Source organism: Anolis sagrei, chromosome 3 (genome assembly GCF_037176765.1).
Source record: "Anolis sagrei isolate rAnoSag1 chromosome 3, rAnoSag1.mat, whole genome shotgun sequence".
Lineage (NCBI taxonomy): Eukaryota > Metazoa > Chordata > Lepidosauria > Squamata > Dactyloidae > Anolis > Anolis sagrei.
The window spans coordinates 70,598,196-70,621,525 of record NC_090023.1 but is presented as its reverse complement, the minus strand read 5'-3'; the positions used below and the strand labels follow the sequence as shown (position 1 = coordinate 70,621,525).

General features: G+C 39.3%; 1 protein-coding gene across 2 annotated transcripts in view; it reads right to left on the bottom strand.

Annotated features, from left to right (window-relative positions):
• Nucleotides 1-5,086: 5,086 nt before the first annotated feature.
• CLIC6 (chloride intracellular channel 6) overlaps nucleotides 5,087-23,330 on the bottom strand; it is a 30,128-nt gene continuing 11,884 nt past the window's right edge. Inside the window, exons 2-6 of one of the 2 annotated variants that reach the window (XM_060770369.2) lie at nucleotides 12,210-12,319; nucleotides 10,804-10,929; nucleotides 10,061-10,167; nucleotides 7,982-8,163; nucleotides 5,087-5,263 (exon numbers count right to left, since the gene is read on the bottom strand). In XM_060770369.2, coding sequence (XP_060626352.2) covers nucleotides 5,102-5,263; nucleotides 7,982-8,163; nucleotides 10,061-10,167; nucleotides 10,804-10,929; nucleotides 12,210-12,319 — 687 coding nt within the window. In that variant the 3' untranslated portion in view covers nucleotides 5,087-5,101. The other variant, XM_067466708.1, reaches the window with a different exon arrangement.

Here is a 23,330-nt window from a genome sequence, read left to right as displayed (position 1 = left end):
CAGGAAGGTAATGGTACTCCATGTAGTCATGCCAGCCACATGACCTTGGAGGTGTCTACAGACAACGCCGGCTCTTTGGCTTAGAAATGGAGATGAGCACCAACCTCCAGAGTCCGACATGACTCGACTTAATGTCAGGGGAAAACCTTTTTCTACCTAAGGAACGGCTAACCTTAAGCATAGAGACCGGAGAGTGCAAAAAATATATACATTGAAGTGCCCCATTCAGAATCCTACACCAAGTAGTATCAATAACAACACAGGGAGCACAATTCTGGGGAATGTTATCTGAAAAAGTACATTTTCCACTCTCTGATCAATACTCTGAAAACTTCAGGATTCATCTGTGTCGCTTTTAGTCCTGTTCACCACTTTGCGCCTCTGTTAAGAGAGAAAGTGACATACAAATAAAAATGAAAAATGTTATTCACCTTTCGGTCACTTTGGACACTTCAGTTGACATTTTAACAAACTTTTTAACAAACTTTTTTCTTGTGTCCCTTTTCTGGATAGGATGGGCTAGAAGAAGGTCAGCCTGGTCCTGTCCCTCAAGAAGATGGTGTTGCTGAATCAAAGAAGGACCTCCAAAAAATATATGCTTTAAGTGGAAGGAATTTCAGGAAAGCAGTGCCACGATCTTCCAAAAAAGGAAAGAAACGAGGTGCGTCTTCCAACAGAGCCATTATGTTTTGTTGTATATTGTGGCAGTTTGATGCCTATATTGTGAAAGGACAGCAAAATGCCCAAACTACTTGTTTGTGTTCTTTCTCCTTGAAATCTGGCATCACACCAATCCACTAGATGAAAGGATCCTGTGCATATCCTGACAAAATAAGGTAGCTGTTAGCTTCACTTTCTTTAATGGATACAGTATTGTTAGCCTGTAAAAGAATGCAAGCTAACAATGAGGCCATCATTTCAAGAAGATGAGAACGGCAAGGTGCTGAAAGAGCTAGCTTTTCTGCCTTTTAAGGGTAGAAGAGATGTTGTCCTGCCATTGGTCATTGAAGGCAAAAAAAAAAAAAGCAATTGCCAGCCCAGTTAGCATTGTATATGAAAAAGGAAATGGGCACCCTACTGCTTGTCATTGGAGATACAAAATGTATTGGCAATTATTCTACATACCCTAAAAGTACCAGATTCTGTCTGATTTTGAAAGCTAAGCAGGGTCATAGCTGATTAGTATTTGGATGGGAGACCACTAGTGAAAACCAGATTCTGTGGGCTAAACTTCAGAGGAATAAACTGGAAAAACTTCCTCTGAGTACCCCCTGCCTGAGGGGCCATCTACACTGACCATTTAATACAATTCAAAGCTAGCTTCAAACTGCAGCAGCCAGACAACAAACTTCCATAAAAGCACACAAAAGACAGCCTTTAATGTGCATCAGTGCTCGGTGGTTTGTGTTATCACTACCTGGGCTCAACTGGTTCCAAGATTTTCTATGTAATCATCTGCACAGCAAAACGACCCTCTTCAGTACCAGTTTGAAATTGTATTAAATGGTCAGTGTAGGTGGTGTCTAAGACAATCCTATGATATTTATGGGTTTGCCGTAAGTAGACAGGCAACTTGAAGACACATAAACATGCATTTGTTCTATGTGTAAACATATCAGAAAGTAAGAAATATTTCCAGAACAAATAGTAGGAGATAGTGTTTGACTAACCAAGAATATGGCCAGAATAGGAGACTTTTCTATGAACTATAACTATATTGATTAAAAGTCTTTTTTATTCTATTCTAGCCTGCTTTTGGAAGTACTGTGTACAAAGCAAGTAAAGTTATTAATACATCAAGCCAACGAACCATTCTGGTGATGAAGAAACCCGAAGGCTGACAATGAAATCTTCAACATCTCAAGACTTTTTCCACAACGAAGATTCAGCAGCGATTACTACTCATAATTAATTGACCATATTTGCCTTGTGCACATAGATATTTAAAAGATTCATATCAGTATTTAAGACTTGTGTCAGTTATTTTTATTTCCAACATAAAAATAAAGTAATTTTTATACAAGTCATGTTACAGAACTTGAATACCTACATAACAAGAAAACTTGTTTCTTCAAATTATACACTAAAAAAAGTATGCCATGTAAAATTTCCAGGATTTTGTTCACTGAGATGCAAGGAAGATCTGTTAGCATGTCTACTTGTTCCAATGAAAAAGGTAAAGATATCAGAAATAGTCTCATGTTCAGACCTACATAAATCCCACACTTCCTCTGATTCTCCGGGAAGGTTCAGAGGATACTATAACAATACATTCCAGACAAATAAAATCAAACAGCAACAATACCAACATTAGAAATGGTCCATAAATATGGTGGCATATACAAGTTTGCACCAGTGGGGCACAGCTATCTGAATGTTGGACTGGGACTCCAGCCACTGAAATCCATGGGTGATCTTGGGCGAGTCACACTCTCTCAGCCTTAGAGAAAGGCAATGGCAAACCGACTCCAAAAAAATCTTGCCATGAAAACCCTATGATAGTATGACAGGTCACTCACTGTAAGTCACAATAGACTTAAAGGCACAAAGCAGCATACAACTATTTGTATTTTTACACCTTCCCTAATCAACCACATGAAAATAAACACAGAACAAAATATTTATTGTATTTTCTGTTTAAAAAATATGTAAGGCATGTTAAACAACTACACTGATTAAATATGTAGTCTAAATGTGTGTGTGTGTACATATATAGAGAGACAGACAGAGAGAGAGAGAGAGAGAGAGAGAGAGAGAGACTTTTGCATATGAACCATTAGCAATATGTTGAGAACTAAAATATCAAACCCACCATTTAATCTTGGCATTGTGGAACAACTTCCTTTTCAAATAGTTTCTCTTCAAAGATCGGAGTAAAAAAATCAACATTTAACACTGTTAAAATTAGTCATGAGAAATATGAAAGAAATACAAAGTAAATTTCATGATTATTTAGTGCAGCTGTATACTTATACGTTTAGTTACTAAATTAAAACAAAATGTTCACTGCAATAATGTTGGTAAGAAAATTAGACATTTGTGAGTTGAAAATATCTAAAATATATTCTAAAATAGATTTACTTTAGCAAATACATATTTCATTCAATTATATATCCTATAGAAATATTTATACATTACAGGAAAACAGAGAGCTGCATAGTTTGATAAAGGAAAGAAATGCTAGTAGTTTCAGTATAAATAACAAATTGAGTTTTGATAACTGATGTAGACATTTTAATTTTTTCAACACTAAAAGTGAACTAAAGAAACCAATGAAAATCCTTGATAATGCGATCGAGTTAATTAAACCACCCTTTGTTTAAACCTTGATCTCTTGCTTATATAATAACAAACTCGCTTTTGTGGATGTTGAAACAAAACTCTGGCAAAGATATTGGCTGCACAAGAAAATAAGATGGGAGGATGGAGCAATCAAGTTTGCGGCAGTTTCCTTCTTGTCATGCCCATTGTATTGGAGTCTAATAAGTAGATTACTAATTTGATTGTGGTTTAGTAGTACATATAAACCAGACCAGAGAACTTCCTGAATAATGTATATCTTTCAAGAACTTTCTAATAAATTCTGTTTCAGAAATGAGGAATCATTTTCCCTTGAAGACTGAACCATATTTGGTTCAATTTCTTTAAAAATGAACCATATTTACTATTGCCCATTGGTGGACACATGCGTGTCATTTGATTGACAATAGCAGGTAAGAATAAGCCATCCAAATAACAACCGTGGAAGGAGTTTCAAATCATGTCAAATACAATGTTTCTAAAGTTTTCAGTTTACAAACTCTAGACTCTTTATGGAACAATATTAATACAGTCATACAAGAAGGACGGGAACTTTTGTTCTTCTCGGGGGCTGTAACATACATATTGAGAGGGGAAAATAGGCTTTATTCTTTCTCAGAATAACAGAGCCTGTAATGATCTTGGAAATCATCTAGTCTGGTCTAGGGTAGTTTCTTCAGTGCAGAATACAGCTTTAAAAAACTTCAGTCATCAAGGAAATTTGGCAGCAGCTTTGAAATACATTCTGATACAAATTGTGAAAAGCAATTATCTCTCATTTAGGGCAGAGCAGGTATATTCTAGAAACAGCAAGAGAGCTGTTGGGCCTGTTTGGGCACCACAGGAAACACAGACTGGAATGTGTGCAATGCTAAGCCCTTTTGCACATGCAGACTGCCTTTTTATTTTCCTTAAGTGAACATCACTGGGATCAGATGCAAGAAGCTTGGAGGACCTTCTTTGACAGGTAGATGTCAAATTAATCATGTCACGATAATATTCCCACAGTGCCAAATTCTACAATATTGCATTACCTTTGTTATCTGTATTCCCCATACCAAGGTACTGGGAAGTGATGCAGCAAATTCTTGGGCTACAAACTACACAATGTGTAAACCAGTTTTTGCAGCACATTAGCTATAGTACTGATGGAGTCTAAAAGCATATGATAAATGCATCAATAGCAGCTATGTCTTGTTGAAGTTTAAGGGATGGTACCACAAATTCCAATTTGTTTTCCACTGAACTTCTCTGATACTGTAAATAGTCTAATTCATGTTCATTAGAATCCACAGGTGATTTCCTACTGACTTCAACCTAAGAAGGTTTGTGTCAAATCCCAATGGTGTGTGCAAGTGTTGCCAATCTGCTGTGGTTGACACAGAGAGTGCTGAATTGAACTACCATCCATATCTAAAAGGTATAACAATAAGGCATATAAAACTGCATGACTAACTTCACAGCATATTTTTAACATGAGCTTCAGCTATTTGTGGTACTCTGGATATTTATCTGAAGTCTAAAATGTGTAATTACTATGTAATCTAGGTCTGAAATGTCTCAAATGTTTTTAACTTTGATCTGTTATGCAATCATAATTTTACCAATATCAGTCTGTGCATATAACATATGTATATAGTAGCATATATACATAAATAAATGTACTATATTGGAATGAATAGATCAATATATTATGTTGAGCTGGCCAATTTCAGAATTTAAAACTGTGCAGCTAAGGAGATCTTGCATTTTGTTGTTGTTTTTTAAAACGGAAGGAATATAGATATAGAAGAATATTCATTTATTTCATTCTTTTCGCTACATCCAAATAGGCAAACTCTATTTCCCGATCTGCAGGACAAGTATTTGTGAACTCATCTCTAGCATATGCATTGTTCAAGTATCTCCAAACTCCAGTCATTTCAGATGGAAATTCAAAATTTCTGTATTTCTTTGCCACAATCTTTAAAAAAGAAGAAAAATAGAAAAAAATCAGTACATACACGACACAGAAATCATTACATACATGGCACCATTGTTACTTAATAATGATCCCTAGAAATCAACAGAATGCCTTGTGGTTTTCAAGAAATTACCGGAAGAAAGTAGAAAATATCATATAAATAGCTATCATTATTAAGTAAAAGTAGTATGTGTTATATATTTCTTCAAACAACCTGTTTCTTCGGAATATTAAGCCAGCATGACCATGTTGTGAATGGCAGGAATTGGGGAAGTAGAGAAGAGGAGGCTTTTCATTGATCACTTTTATGATTTACCACCCACATAGCTACTTCTCTGGCTGGGATAAGAAAGGTGAGCAACTGAGTGAGGAAGCTCATCCCCAATTTGCTGTTCTCACCCATGTCTGCTCCCATTCACATAGCCATGTAGGAGGATTGCTTGTTTTAGCCAGTGCATGCTGATGCAGGTACCCCTTGGGAATTCCCAAAGTTCTGCAGAAGTCCTGCAAGATGATACCACTGGTGACTGGTGATGAACCTCCTCACGCATTTACTCCTCCTCTCCTGGCTGCCACTACATGGCTGTACAGGGGGACAGAGGAAAAGGGAGGATCTAGGCAAGGGTGGGTGGGAACTAGGCTTGGGCCCAAATCAGTGTCAGGCATGTAGCCAGGGGGGGGGGCCTCGGGGGGCTTCAGCCCCCCCCCCCCGAAATTCTCATGGTGGTTCGCGAAAAGGCCTTATTGGTGCATTATTTAAACTGTTATGTTTATTCATATCATGACCTGATCACCATACTCAATATATCCCATATGCATGGGGGTATTGGGGTAATGATACAAAAGGTTTGCTAGGCTAGACCCTCTTTCACTCAGACTCAGCCCCCCCCCCCCCGAAACTCAGCCCCACCCCCCGAAACCCCCCCTGAAAACAAATTCAGCCCCCCCCCCCCCCCCGAAACGAAATCCTGGCTACGGGCCTGATCAGTGTGAATGAAAATTTGTAATATTCAGTGTAATATTTGTAATATTTGGTGGTCCATTTAATATAATCTCCAAAAACAAAACAGGTAGGAGGGAACTGAAAAGCTCACCAAAATGGATTAAGAGAGTCAGATTTCATCGGTTACTGGAGAGGGATAGAGTTCAGTCTGCAATATAGCTGAGGTAGGGGTCTGCCGTGAGGCTCCCGAAGAAGATGGAATTATTGCAGGATCTTTTCTCCCTCCCTGGCAGTGAAGTGTCCATTTCTATTGGAAAAGTTCCCTAGACTTCTCCTCTAGTGAGGGCCTGGTGGGAACTTGCTTTCCCAGCAGCACCTGCATGTCACAAGCATTGAAAAGTCTCTAAGTTCTTCTTGGAGCATGACGGGAGTTGAAGTTTCTCTCTCTCTCTCTGTTCCTCAGCCAATAAAAAGCCTGGTTGTGTCCATGCTCTGATCAGCTGTGAATTGACACAAGCTGTGACTACAATTCCCAAAACCCTCTCTTGTGGTTTGTCTTATTTACAACATGTCATGGTTAAAACCTAAAATAATTCTTTAAAAATAGTAGATTAGTGAATTGTTTTGAAGCTTAGCAGATCTTCAGTTGTAAATGGGGTCTAAAACTGAGATATGAATCATGCAGATAGGCCTTAAAATGGCTGAGGATTGGGCCTTTAAAGTTTCCCATTATAGCCAATGGGCTGATTCTTTGCCGAATGAAAATGGCAACACCCCTTTCAAGTTGAGTAACTTCCTGGTAAACAGAATGAGGGGTTAGTCAAAAATGGAGCCCGAAATAGTATGCCTTTTGGCCAAATTGCACACCTCTAGTGGGAACATAATTCTTGAATCTCTTCAATACCATGGAAGAAGAGGATTTGGGAAGGATTCTCCTTTTGGGGGTTTCAGGACACTTGAAAAGCACCCCCCTTGTGTTGTTATTGTTTTTCTTACCCTTTCCATCCCAAGAGTATCTTATGAAAGGTTCTGGATATTTAGTATCCACCCAAAGCTCTAATACAGGGAATGGTTTAAACCAATGAGGAAAAATGGTTTCTTCCCATGAGCACTGGTGACAAAATGGGTTTTTTAAAAAGAAGCAGGAGGATAGGTACACTGATTGCTGCTCTTCACTGGCATCCACCTCACTGGCAGGAGTCTAGGAAATGTTGAGTACTCACCCCTCTAAGTCAGGGGTTTCCAACCTTTGGTCCTAGGCATGTTTTGGACTTTGGTTTCCACAGTTTATAACAGCTTATAAGATAGCTGGGATATCTGGGAGTTCAAGTCCAATACACCTGGAGGACCAAAGTTGGAAGTCACTGTCCTAAGTGATTTAATTAACAGTAAAACTACATTGTTAAGCACACATAATTATACCTTGATATATTCAATCACTACAAAATAAAACAAAAAACAGGTAACATACAGGGTTGTAGTAGGTTTTTTCGGGCTATATGGCCATGTTCTAGAGGCATTCTCTCCTGACATTTCGCCTGCATCTATGGCAAGCATCCTCAGAGGGAGTGAGGATGCTTGCCATAGATGCAGGCGGAACGGCAGGAGAGAATGCCTCTAGAACATGGCCATATAGCCCGAAAAAACCCACTACAACCCAGTGATTCCGGCCATGAAAGCCTCCGACAATATTGAACATACCATTCAATATTCTACAGTTTTTTGCCTCTTGTTACAAGAATAAGTGAGTATGCTAAAGAGGGAAATAAACACACCTTGATGATGTGGAGTTTGGGTAAGAGATTGCAGTCTGCTAATGTAAGGTCATCTCCATCTAGGAATTTCCTTCTGGAAACAGGGAGCTCTTCAGTGCTATATGCATCAATTTCTTCAGGCAAAGGGGTATTTAAGTATGTATTCAATTTCTTTAGAGCTTTAAGCAATGCTTTCTCTAAATCTAGGGACAAGAAAAGGGTACGTAAGAATATAATATTTCTACTACTAGCAAAATGCAGGTAATGTTTGCACAGGCAAAATGATACTAACTAGAGGTAGAAGCACTCTTAAGGAAACTCTGAGATGTGTAAAATGAGCCTAAACACTGTTCTTAGTCCCAGATATAACAGAGTTAGTGAATCAATGCTAACTTGATAAGGCAACACTTATGTAAGTTCAATTGATACCATGGGTCTATTTGGAAGGAGCAATGAGATTTAGACCACAAAAGTGATCTTCTGTTCATGCTTGAAGACAGAAAACATCAAGATCATGCATGCAAACCATTGTGCAGATAGGAGAGGAGGAGCAGAAATGGAATCCCGAAGTGCAGCACCAGCCGACCAAGTCACCTACAGAGGGTACAAGCTGGATTCAGACTCTAAAAGGAGAAAGACAGAGCTGACTTGAGGAAGAGAGGGAGAAGGAGGAGAGAAGGGGAAAGGAGAAAGCATAGGAGGAAGGAAACAATGCAGAGAAGGCAATCAGGATAGAGACTACAGAGGAACCATTATGATTGGGTGGGATACAAAAAAACTTAAGTGGGTTTCTCTTAGACAAACAATCACCACTGGGATCTTTTGTATGGACTTGCAAAAGGGTCTCCTCAATGGGAACTAGGCTGCTCTCCTCTCTATTTTCTGTTTGCCAGTAAATACTTTTTTATTTAGACATGCTTTTGACTCTGAATTTATTGTTGCATAAACAACTTTTAATGGAAGGGTGCTGTACAGTTATCTTACTTACTATAATGTAAAACCATCTTGGATCCCATATTAAGAGAAAGCAGAATATAAATTAAATATCTTATCTACTATATTATAATATGATGTAAAATAATATAATCAATGGACCACCCATTCATGAAATAGGTACAGAGCAATCACATAATGTTAACTATCAACTGGAAAAAAGAAAGAGGAAACTGTAGGGATTGGAATGCAGTCTCTTCAAAGAGAGCTTGGCTGGCTGGCTGGCATCTTGAGAAGCATTCCTTACTGGAGCCCTTACATATTACACAATTATAGCACCATGATTTGTTGTTGACTGCCATGGTTCCATCCTATAGATTCATAAAACTTGCAGTTTTACGAGATATCCAGAATTTCAACCAACTACAATGCTCAAATGCTTCACCAAACTACAAATCCAAATGTTCCATAGGATGGAGCCATGGCAAATAGAGAGGACCCGTGGTGCTATAACGTATATTGTAAAAGGCTCCTTGATCTGAAATACAATTTCTGTTACAGTAGAGTCTCACTTATCCAACCTTCGGTCATCCAATGTTCTGTATTATCCAATGCAGTCTGCATCCCACCCGGATCCACAATTGTTTCAATACATTGTGATGTTTTGGTGCTAAATTCATAAATACATTACCATGTATTGAACTGCTTTTTCTGTCGATTTGTTGTAAAACATAATGTTTTGGTGCTTAATTTGTAAAATCATAATGTAATTTGACGTTTAATAGGTTTTTCCTTAATCCCTATAATAATCCTTATTATCCAACATTTTTGCTTATCCAACTTTCTGCTGGCCCATTATGTTGGATAAGCAAGACTCTACTGTATTTTAATCCAGATGGGAATTGTGCAGGTCTCCAGGTGGTGTCAAATGGTATCTCCCCACTGACTGCTGGCAAGAGTTGCTAGCAACTCCAGTTCAAGAACCTCTGGAAGGTTGTACATTTCCATCTTGATTTAAAATAACATGTAATATGTAACATGCAGCTTTGTTCTGTTTACCGTGCTGCCTTTGAAATATAGTTTCATTGCTCCCCCAAGTAACTAGTTACAGGAATTCAGGCTGCTTGCAACTCACTACTTCCTTCCTCCTAATGTGCAAGTACTTACTTTCATTGGCATCTTTCCTTGTATTTTTTATGAATGCAGAAAATTTAGCAAACACGTCATTTCCTGCAGAGTAAGAGTCCAGATGAGTTGGTGCAAGTTTAGGATATCTAAAGAAGGTAAGACATAAGAATTTAATCATACAGTGTTCCCTCACCTATCACGGGGGTTCTGTTCCAGGAACCCCCACAATAAGTGAAAAACTGATATAGGGACACTATACTGTATATGTACAGTAAAGCTCCACCCACTCCTCTCCCCCCATCCCTCTCTCTCTCCCTCTCCTCTTTCCTCCTCCCCTTGCTGGAGCCACCCTTCTCCCTCCCTGCTTCCCCACTGGCATGGGGCTCTCACCCGGTCGCCCGAGGAAGAGCAACCGGGAAGAAGCCCTGGTGGAAGCTGCCTTGGCAGCCCTTTCGGGCCCTGGAGGAAGAAGTCTGTGAGAAATTCTGCAATTCAAGTCTGTTATATACAGTGTTCCCTTGCTACTTGTATTTTTAATTTTTTTTTAAAGCAGCGAAACAGCGAGTCCGTGGTTAGCGAACCAAAAAAGCAGCAAGGGAACACTGTATTTCATTGTGTTCCTAACATTTTATTAATGAAACCCCTTATTAGGTTCACCTGTGACAATCATAACTTAACCAGATGCAAAGCACATTTACTTTTTCAGTGTCATTATGTCTTTTTACCCCTCCTGGTTCAAGATCCTACATATCAAACTTCCACTTTGGAACAGAGGATCATACCTGGGTGGTGCTAGTTTTTCTTCTAAGAACTCCTCAATTTTATTTACATCTATTTTCACATCACCGTCAAAAGTCATAAAAGGAGGGTTTGTTCCTGGAGCTAATTTCTGTAAGTCTGCAGGCTTCCTATATTAAAACAAGCATCATTTTTTAGAAAAAAAACATATTCCACACTTCACATAAACTTGTAGTTTCATTTCTATTGTGGCATTGAGAATACTGGCTACCTGTAAAATTGACTATGTAAGTATATTTACCAATCATAATTTCCATTTACAAGAATATCTGTTTGGTTTGTTTAAAAGCAATTTCTTTCCATTACCTGTTACAGGACACTTCCACATAGCTCTTAAAACCCATGCCGAAGTGGGTTTAAATAACCCACTTTGGCATGGCTTCCTGTTTAGGCCCACCCACCAAAATCCTGGGCTTTCCCAGAAGCGGGAGGTGGCTACATGCCATCTTGATTTAAATCTGTTGAAACCAGGATGGCATGAAGCCACCCAGAACCCTCCAATTTCACCCTAAAACTTACTTTAAAGGGCCCCTGGCCATCATAACTCCTCTCCATGCATCCTCTGGGCATGAGAAAATGACACCTGAGGAGATGGGAGGGGTGAGGAGGAAAATCCTTCCTCCCCCCTCCAGACCCCTCGTGTGTCACTGTCTCGCACCAGGAGGACACAAGGAAAGGGGTTATGGCAGCCAGGGACCTTTAAAAGTAAGTTTTAGGAGGAAATTGGGGGCTGGAGGAGAGGGGATGGGTGCCCTCCTGCACCTTTGAGCTTCAGAAGCCCAAACAGTGTGTTGGCTGTGGGGAATCACCCCTGGGACTGTGGAAACCGTCCTGGGAGTGACTCCCCACAGGCCGAATACCTCATTAGACCTGGGCCTTTCAGGAAGGCCCAGACCTAATGAGGTATTTAATTATTTCAGAACACCTTGGTTTATTCCAAATTAATTCATTTTTACAGGAGGCATCGTTTGGATGCCTCTGGTAAAAACTAACACATGTTCCACATTTTGGGACTGTCTGGATGGACCCATACTGTTCTAAAAGCAAACCTTTGTCTCTAATCATTGCAACACAAAAAAGGCCACCCACTGCATTACTCATTACTTGACTCCTTTCTGTTACATTCTTTTAAAAAACATTAGAGGAAAGGAATAGGAACTATTCCTATCAAAATGCATTGAAAATATCTAAAAATGTTTAAAGCGCACTCGAAGAGAAAGAAAGAGGTTATAGGGCACAGAAAGGGTTAAATAAGCAGACAAGTTAAAATAAAACCAGTTCTTTTACTTACCCACCCACCCCACCTCACTCTCCAAATATTTGTGTTGCAAATTTCTGACACAAAATTCTAAATATTTTATTTTACATATGACAAGACATTATAACTTACCGCTTCAAATCCACAGTTGTAACATTAAAAATAACCCCCTTCAACCAGAGAATCATGAAAAGGCGCTGAGAAAATGGACAGTTTCCAATACTTTCCCCATCACTGCCAGCCTGCAAAAAATTAAAATAAATTATAACTTTAGTATTAGTGGGAAGATGATAATTATAGTGAAAGTGCCATTAATTTAGATAAGTGCTCTACAGAAATAACTTGTTCCAGTGTCATTTCTTTCCATGTTTTTTCTTTGCTAAATGATGATGAAACAGAGTGGCTTTGCTGGGCAATGAATACGCTATTTTGGTGAGCTTTGGTATTGCTCTCTATTGTTATCTTAATAAAAGTCTTTGTTGTTTTTCTTTGTAATGGTTTGTTTTCTTGCTTGCTTTAGCTAATTACTTTGGTCTGTCAATCCCATTTTAAAATTGTTGTTCTTTTAATTTGAGTAGCACATTGCTTTGAATGCCCATGAGGCAGGGAGGCGATTCAAAAAAGTATCATACAATACATGCTGCCATTCAGTACCCACTCATCTGGGAGTAACACTGCTAAACATAAAGGGATTCCATTTTTTCAATAGACATACATACGACTGCATTGTACATTGCATGATGGATCTGTATCTAGACACATTCAGTCAGTCAATATTTAATGATTCCCAGGAAGATGTTGCACTAAGCATTTTTCACCTGGATTGCTAAAAATGCATTCGGACTTCAGTGAAAATATTTTTGAGCTCAATACATTTCTCATTTCTTCAAAGTCTCTCGAGTCTCTCATCCATCTGCCTGACTTTGCTCTTCTGTCAGAGGCACCTCTCACACATCATATGCCCCTTCTTGGCCAGTAGGTGATGTTAGCCAGTAGGTGTTCAGAAACTACCCTCAGAGGCAGAGAGGCTAGCAAAGAATTGAGAGAGCTGCTTGCCTGGAGATGGAGATGAAGCTGGAGATGGTCCTCCTCCTCCTCCTCTAGACTCCCAAGGCTACTGTGGCCTGATGGCTCCTGGCTCTTGATGTCTGTCCAGATGCCACCACTATCAAATGTCTTGTATTTCACCTGTGGCTTCCCCTCTCACTTTCTCAAGCTACAGTGTCCCTTTGCTTACCCACAACTTCCTTTCCATCACTTGCTTTTGTCTTGCAGCAAGGGTGGACTAGCTAAAAATCTTTAGTCTTTTGCAAATCAGAATTTTGTAAACTATTGTTATTTTCTTTGAAATAAACCAGGTGTCAAAAACATTCAACAAAGAATAATACTATTGAGTAGAATAAAAGCACACAACTGAGTCCACTACTAGATCATATGACCCAAGGAGTTTGTACCAGCTTTGCACTTCTTGTCAGCTCTGTTTGTGCTTGTGCCAGCCCAACCATGTTTGCTCTTCATGATTAGCTATTGTTTGATACAAAGATCAAGGGTAAGTGTGCTTCTCCTTACTCTCCCCATGCAGCTAGAAGATTTTGTTTCACCTTTTCCTCAACTGACATCTGGACCAACAAACAGTAACTAACAATACCTATGCCGTGAGTCACCCTAGGGCTGAGAACGGCGGTCAACAAATGCAGTACATAAAAAATAAATAAATATAACCTAAATCAACTTAGTACTAGTTTGAAAGCCATTTGATATGTCCAGTTGTACACAAGGTAATACGTTTTTTTAAAAACTCCAGCCAGTCAAGAAATCATCACCTACTGACAACATGTACTATAACTGCAACAGCAAGGAACAAATTAATAAAATTAATTTTATACATTTTATTTTATGTATAAAATACAGTATAGCTTAAGCCGTCTTTTTATTTTTGTAGGTGGCTACAAAAATATTTTTTGCAAGTGGCTATAAAATTCAGTTACTAACATGACACTGAAAAAACTCTTCTTGAAACATCTGGATTTTAGAAATCTGTGCTACCTGGTGGTGCTATAACATCTGAAATGGGTTGTATGGTAGAACTGCAATATTATTCTGGAAAAAATGTTTTATGATGTCTAAGTTCTCTTAGAGTCCTGCCTCCAACATGCAAAATGTATGTATTACATTCCACTCTTTGAGCCAATAGTGATGATAACTTGGCTAGAATCATTGCTCAATACTGTTGTTTACGTTGTTGATATTTTTCAGTGGTAAGTATGTGTGGTGGGTGAAGAGGGTGGCACTTTTTGTGCCATCAGTTACATCACTGTGGATGCAGTGGAACTATGTTGGAGTATATTTATGCTATGCAAAAAAGTATAAGATCTTGGCCTGGGTCTATGTGGCTGTGACTTCACTGGCCAATTAATTCAGGGATAACGTGGAACAGTATGCTCCAGGCTAGCCTGACATCAAAATTATGGTGGCCATATACACCAGGCTGAATCCTCTGTGACATTGCAATGATATCTAGATTATCTAGACACCATGGGGAGATAGGGTAGGATACAAATAAAGATAATGGTGCTTCTTCTTCTTCTTCTTCTTCTTATTATTATTATTATTATTATTATTATTATTATTAGCTAGGTCAGCCCTGGTTGCCCATTCCTTTATCCTTGTGTCAATGTTGCTCCTGCATCTCTAGCTAAGGATCTTCTTGCAAAAGCCTGGCCTTTGCAGTCACATTTTACAGGCCTCCTGTGAGATCAAAAGGACAGGGTAGAGCAACCCTCTCCCTGTTGATTGCATGGCTGGGTACCCCATTCTCAGCAGATGCAATCACAATGGCCAGGCTCTCGCAGGGAGGCAGTGGCAGTGCTGACATGAGGATAACTCGCCCTTTCTTGGATAAAGCTAACATCAGCGGTGTATATGTGGACAATACATAAGGATCAAATAGAACCTAATCCAGCTGTCCATATGGCTGCCAACTCCGAGGAAAGGCACGTCAAGCCAACCCCGACCGGGACCGCCTTCCACCTGGAAACCAATGCCCTCACTGAGGGAGACAACGCAGATCAAAAATATGGTTCCATAGTCACCTACGGACCCACCCTGGAAGATTATCCTACTCGGACAACGAGGGATCACCAAAGTAAGCAACCCCAAGGACACTCCAGAGTTTTTCCCAAATTCAAGAATTTCCCCCAGCTTTACTTACTGCAGAGCAAGTTTGGATCAAAAGGTAAAAATCCATACTGTATTTCTGCCAGAAGTTGTGTACAGGCAGTCCCCAAGTTACAAACAAGACAAGTTCTGTAGATCTGTTCTTAAATTGAATTTGTTTGCAAGTCAGAACAGGTACATTTTTAAAGTGTAACTTCATATATACATACATACAAGTACATACATATACATACACACATGCGTGCATGCATGTTTTGGAGAGCATAGCAAAGAGTTATCACTCCTGTAGTGTTTGTTCTGTTGTATGTGCCCCTGTTGAGAAGTTTTCACCTCACTTTCTGACCCTGTGATGATTAGATTTTGAAAAAGAAATGGTTTGTTGTAGAAACAAGGATTGGTGAGTAAAGCTTTAGTAGAGACCCCTTTTACCCTTGGTAAGTCTTTCAGGAGGGAATTTCTCTTCCTAGGGGTAGATTTCTCTCACTTCTTGTGATTTCACCCTCTGTTCTTAATTATGAGATGTTTGTACATCAGATGTTTGTAACTGCCTGAAATTGTGAAGACTGCTAGCACTGAATTTGGGGTGTAGACTTGTCCTCTCTGTCTGCATGTATGCATATATGCAGCTAGATTATTCTGACATATTTTTGTTTTGAATCATCACGTTCACAGGCTCCTGAGTGGAACAGTTGGGGATAACAGGACAAACTGGCAATTGGCAATAGACGTACTCCTGCTAGGGCAAATAAAAAAGAGGCAGGAATAAACTTCTCCTACTTTCTTTGCACTCTCTATACAGCATTCCCCTAATAAAACCTGTGACCTCCCCATCAGGTTGTAAGGCCAAAAACCCTGCTCTGTGACTCAATCTGTCTTAATCACTTGCTAAATATATACACCCAATGGAGGTATGGAGATATATTCCTTCTTCCAAGTTAACTTTATTATTCCATTAATAGTAGTAGTACTGTCACAAACTTTCACATATTGTAAGAAGTGATAGAAACAACAGCTGACAAGAATGTTATGCTTTTTCAGGAAACTAGCATTCTTGGGTACTGGGCTCTTTTACAGATCATAGGATTAAAGGGTATGATATTCGTAGCCTAGGTAGCTCAAATGATAATTCTTTTTCACTGTAAAATCTGAGAGACACGGGATACAATTCTGTGAATTCTTATCAGACCTGCATTTCCAGTGAATCCTGTGGGACTTGCTTCTGAAAAGATCCACATAAAATTGCTTTGCTGATTTATTTTGCTTCGTCTCAAACTGACTGCAACAAGGTCAGAAGTACACAAGCAACAAATCAAATTCTATTGGCTATTTATCCTGTTACAAGAAGTACGATTTCACTACACCAATGCTATTTCTAATCCGTATTTAATAATATGGCAGGGAACCAGCTGAACATTGTACAGCAATAAGAAGAAACCCTTTATAGCCTTGTTAAATTCTTTAGGGGAATTATTTTAACAAAGGAACCATTATTTTCCGGAACACATTATAGGGCTGAGAAAAGCAGATTAACTGGAATTTTAATTACACATCCTGTTTTATATTTAACATATGATACTACACATTTTGTATATTTCTCACTACTCCAAAAGAAAACCACATTAAAAATAATAAACAATAATATGCCACGGAGGAGGGAAACATTAAAAACATGGGGGAAGGCACCTTGGCAAGGATTAATTGGAGAAGGAAGAAATCTAGTAGTGATAATCCTAATTCCTGCCTTCGGGCCAAATTGTGAAATTAAAATATCAAAATGACTGTTCTCTATTTTGTGCATTTTTTGTGTACATACAAAGAGTTACAATAGAAAATATGTTTGGTACATGCCAGGAATAAAAGATGGAATTGCTATACTTTGCCCTGAGAAATTAGAACATTGATAAAACATCTTGAAAACAGACATACAAGAAATTCATAGCAATAAATGTGTGTTTCCTCCATCCTCTGTCATTTTGAGTTATTTGTTCCTTTCACTCAGCCCTTCTATTTATAGAGAATATCTAACATGCAATAAAGAAAAACAAAGGAGCAACAGAAAACATACCACAATACATGGTTTGGAAAAGAGCTTGGAAAGCCTAATATGAGCAAATATTGGACTCTTCCTTTCCCCCTCCAGAAAATGTGTCATTGGTCCCGACAATACAACTAAATATAAAACAGAATCATCACCCTCATTGCTTCAACTAGAGAATACAAAACAAATACCCCATTCAGGTAGACAAGCGAAACAGAGATGTATGTTCCATAGTGCTCCTTGGGATATTGGATACAGGAAACCAGCAATTATTTTTCAATGTACCAGGAATTAATACCACACTTTGTACAATAGTTATGTGCCAAGGATCAATAGCAGGGACTGGTAGCCCAAGGCTCAGAGAACGTCATCAGTCCTTGGATCAACATTGTTGCAAAATATGGCAAATATATACTGAGTAAACTATTTTGGCTAAAAACGTCCCTTCCTTCAACAGCTAGTAAATGTATCTTCTCCAGAAGCATTAACAGGGAACTATACCTGAAAGTATACCTTAAAGCTCAGGGTTAAACCACTGAGCTGCTGAACTTGCTGACCGAAAGGTTGGCGGCTAGAATCCGGGGAGCAGGGTGAGCTCCCGCTGTTAGCCCCAGCTTCTGCCAACCTAGCAGTTCTAAAACGTGCAAATATGAGTAGATCAATAGGTACCACTATGGCAGGGATGTAACAGCGCTCCTTGCAGTCATGCCAAGAACATGACCTTGGAGGCGTCTATGGGCAACGCTGGCTCTTCGGCTTAGAAATGGAGATGAGCATCACCCCCCAGAGTCGGACACAACTAAATGCCAAGGGGAAACCTTTACCATTATACTTTAAAGGCAACAGATCCTGTCTGCTCTCAAAAGCTAAGAAAGGTCAGTCCTGGTTAGTACTGGGATGGGTATTGCCAACAAATTCCAAGTATTGTAGATTGTACAGATTGGTCCTCTCTTAATAGGAAATCTAAGACATTCCAAAATCTGAAATTGTCTGGTTGCTGAGATAGTAACATCTTTGCTTTCTGATGGTACACTTATTTTGCTACTCTGCGCCCTTCTACACTGCCATATAATCCAGAATATCAAGGCAGATCATCCACATTATCTGCTTTGAACATTATCTGAATCTACACTGCCAGATAATCCAATTCAAAGCAGATAATTTGTGTAGAAAGGGCCTCTGTGGTAAGAGGAAAAGTGGAAGAAAAGTTCTGGATACTAAGGAAAATTTTAGGGCCCTTCCACACAGCCATATAACCCAGAATATCAAGGCAGATAATCCACAATAACTGCTTTGAACTGGAATACCCGAGTTCACACTGCCAGATAATCCAGTTCAATGTGAGTTTTATACAGCTGTGTGGAAGGGGCCTAACTCAGTGGTAAAGAAATTACTTATCTGCCTCCAGTTAAGCCCTTGCATTCAGAATCCCTATGATTCTTGTGTGTTGCTCCCAAACCATAATATCTTGAACAATAGTTTTAAAAAGTGTAGTTGTATGATGGTAAAATGTGAAGTGTAAGTGCTCATCAAGGCAGTCCCAATAGATATGCACCAAAAAGAGTAATAATATTCTTCCATAATCTGGGTTGAGGCCACTAGGGGCCGCTAGAGACAGAAGGATACTTCATTTTATGGGAGGAGGAGTTGAAGGAGGAAAACAATTTTCCCGTTTTTGTTGGTTATTCTCCCTCCCTCCTTACCATATCATAAACGAGGCTTGGGGACATGGGTGGTTAGGGGCAGGGAATAACAGGAAAACAGAAGGAAATGGTTTTACTTCTTCAACCCACCCTCCCCCCTCCACATAAAACGAACTATCCTTCTCTCTCTAGTACCCCCTTGTGGCCTCCACCCGGATAATGGAACAGTACCAAAATATGTGCATGGTGATGCAATTATCCATAGTATCACAAAAATCTATTATTGTTGTTGTTGTTGTTGTTGTTCTCATTATTAAAGATCTAGCTAATTCCATTTCCACCAGAAAGTGTGTTTAGGTAAAAGTAATAGATAAACCGGTCATTCCAGATAGATGTACCTAAATTAGTATGTCTTAAACACTACAAGGCTGGCTTACAACAAACTGTCACAATGTGTTCCAGGGAGATCTAAGTTTTTTGTGGGGTTGCAACTAAGTTCAAAGAAAAGACCTAAGGCATGTGACAGATGACATCATTGTCCCTGCTAATCAAAAGATCCTAGCACTTCAGTCTAAGAGCCTTGAACCACTACCTCATTGGTATAATATCTCACATGTAAGACTAAGGATTGGGTGGAAAGGTTCCATCTGTAGCTCTGAATCAGAGTTGGAACATTTACTGCCAGGCAAAGAATACAAGAAAAACAAACTTATTGCAACTGAAATGGTGATTTAGTAATTTTTTGGCACTCAATTTCCTGACCCTTTCATCAGCAAACACAGCAAATGGAAATGTATACAGTTCTTTACTGCATCATGGGATTTTATTATCAGCACAAAAATCAGATAACCTTCAGAAGTCATTTTGTAACACAATTCAAAACTGCTTGGTTCTAAGAACAAAGAAACTGAAGAAAGAGCAGAGTTACACAGCTCCAGAAGAGTGATGTCCAACTGGGTAGCTCAAATGTAATAGACAATCTTAACTGTCCCCTATTCTTGCCCCTTCCCCATCTTCACAGTCACTCCCTGAAATCTCTCCCTGCACCACCTGCATCACTGGTTGCAGTCCAGTTCCAGTAACCTTCCTGAGTGGACAGGCAAGAAATGCTATGATGCCAGACGCAAATGTGTGCCACCATGACAGCAGAGAACGGCAGTTAAAAGCCATGCCTGTGGTAATGAAAGGTAAATGTTCTGTCTAAGAGGAGCAGAATGGATGACCCAGTTAGATAGTGGGCCCTCCCAATTTGTGGGCTCCAGATCTGCAATTTCCACAAACCATGGATCACAACACCCCAATGATGTGAACACAAATATACTAAAGAATGCATGTTCATATTGCCACCATTAAATAATACATACTCATCTGTGGGTTTTTTTGTATTTATGAGGGTCTCGGAACTGAAACTTTGCAGATGCCATGGACCTACTGTGTTTGAAAGAAAGACAGTCACAATGGTGGCATAATGTCACCTCTAAACAATATACAAATTATGGGCAGTAATTTTTCACCAGGATGGGGATAAAAATGCTCTGCACTTTTAATCTCCCTAACATGTTATGGAACAGAAAAAACCATTATACACAGGCAGAAGGAAAAACAGGAATTCAGGGAAAGGGCAGGGGAGGTAAAGGGCATAGACAGACCAAGGTGTTTATATGACAGCTCTATTTATTCACTTAGGCTTTGTAAGTATTTTTGTGTATTTTGAAACAGCTTCTATCTTTTACTTGTGGATTTATGTAAATACATCTATACATTGTGTTGTGTAAGGCTTTCATGGCTGGAATCACTGGGTTGCTGTGAGTTGTCCAGGCTGTATGATCATGTTCCAGAAGCATCCCCTCCTGATGTTTCACCCACATCTATAACAGGCATCCTCAGAGGTTGTGAGATCTGTTGGAAACTAGGCAGGTGAGGTTTATATATCTGTGGAATGTCCAGGGTGGCAGAAAGAACTCTTGTCTGCTTGAAGAAAAGTGTGAATGTTGCAATTCGCCACCTTGATTAGCATTTAACGGCCTTGCAGCTTCAAAGCCTGGCTGATTGCTGCCTGGGGAAGCAAGCAGACAAGAGATCTTTCTCCCACCCGAGACAATCCACAGATATATAAACCTCACTTGCCTAGTTTTTAACAGACCTCACAACTTCAGAGGATGCCTGCCATAGATGTGGGCAAAGTGAAAGGAGAGAATGCTTCTGGAACATGGCCATACAGCCCGGGAAACTCACAGCAACCCAACATCTGTACATATTTGACAGAGGTGTTAATCTTGTAAGCTTCCTAAAAGCAACTGTAATGGACAGTATCATGTTTAAAAAAACAAAGTAAGCAAAGATTTGCAGTTCACTCTGAGTGGCAAGATACTGTCACAGATACCATTTTCATGAAAGTATCATGCAACCAACCTCCAGATAATTCCAGCAAACCTTATTTTCTAACAACAGCTAGCAAGAGCTACAATCCATTCAACAGTTCAGTACAATATTTTATTTATTCATTTAGAACACATATAGGCTGCTCTTTATCAGTGCCCTGAAAACAGCTTATAATATATCATGATTTGAAACAATTAATCATAACAATGAAGTAGTGCCTTCTATTTCAGTGCACTACATCATCCAGTGGTCCGGCTACTTTTTATAATGCAATCAAGTCATTTAAAGACAGCGAATCGTAACTTTTTGCAGTCATGTACTACACTTTTTAAACTGCTTAGGTCAACTGTTTGAACTGTATGTAATTGAATTGGAGACAAGCTAGAAAATTACTAGTAAAACAAATGAGATAATGCCATGCTAAAACTGAGCTAAGGTAGGACAATGACCTGAGGCCCAGAACGTCAAGCCCAGTTTTAAACTACTACCAGGTAGTTGTAGAAGCAAAGCCCAGCAGATACCAAGGGCTCATTGTACAAAGGACAGCCAGTATGGTGTGGTTGGAGTGTTGAAATCAGATCCAGGAAACTAACATAAAACCTGTACTCAGCCATGAAAACCCACTGACTGATATTAGGCAAGCAGCATTCTCAGGGTCTTCCACACAGCCATATAACCCATCATCATAATCATCATCATCATAATCATCATCATCTTTATTTATACCCCACCACCATCTCCCCAAAGAGGACTTGGGTGGCTAACACAAGGCCAAGCCCAAAAATACAATATAGCGAATATAATACAAAACAACAAAAATTACATCACAACAAAATACATAAAGTGACAAGATAAAGTAAACAGTGCAAAATAACGTAATAAAAGTTGAACACAAAGGGCGGGCCAAATGCACAAGATAAAATGATAAAACCTTGGATGAGATAGGAATAGAAAAAGTGTATTTGTGAGGGAGGAGCCCAAGAAGGAGGAACAGTGGGGTTAGGCACATAATCCACAATATCTGTTTTGAACTGGATTATCTGAGTCCACACAGCCATATAATGCACATAATGCATTTAATTCAGTCAAAGGTGGATTTTATACAGCTGTGTGGAAGGGGCCTCAATTCCTCAAAACAGAGGTTCTCAAACTTTTTCAGCCACTGAGCCCTTTTTTGAAGCAAAAGTATATCGTGGAGCCCCAAGAAATATTTTTATATTATATGTTATAATATATATAATGTGTGTGTGTGTGTGTGTGTGTGTGTGTGTGTATGCATATATATGTGTGTGTGTGTATATCTATATCTATATCTATATATATCAGCTTCTGCCAACCTAGCAGTTCAAAAACATGCAAATGTGAGTAGATTAATAGGTACCACTCCGGCAGGAAGGTAACGGCACTCCTTGCAGTCATGCCGGCCACATGACATTCAAAGTGTCTATGGACAAGAACAGCAATTCGGCTTAGAAATGGAAATGAACACCAACCCCCAGAATCAGACACGACTGGACTTATTATCAGGGGAAAACCTTTACCTTTTGTCTGTCTGTCTGTCTATCTATCAGACATGGGCCAGGCCAGTGGCAGATGGGTGGAGAGTGTTTGTGTGAACTCACTCAATGAAAAGAAAGGAAAGAAAGAAAAAAGAAAAAAGAACAATACAATAGTGAAAATGAAGAATGATTTTAACCAACATAAACTTAACAGTATTTCAGTGAAATACTCCAGGGGCCATCCAGTCAAACCCCCTTCTGCCATCCAGGAAAAGCGCAATCAAAGCACCCCCAACAGATGGGCCACCCAGACTTTGAAATAATAATATTAATAACAACAACAACAACAACAACAGCAATAATAATAATAATAATAATAATAATGACCGCATAGGGAAGCTGATGAGGAAACACAACATACAAACAATCTACAAACCCACCAAGAAAATCCAACAAATGCTACATTCAGCAAAGGACAAGAGGGATCCTCTCACCTCTGCAGGAGTCTACCGTA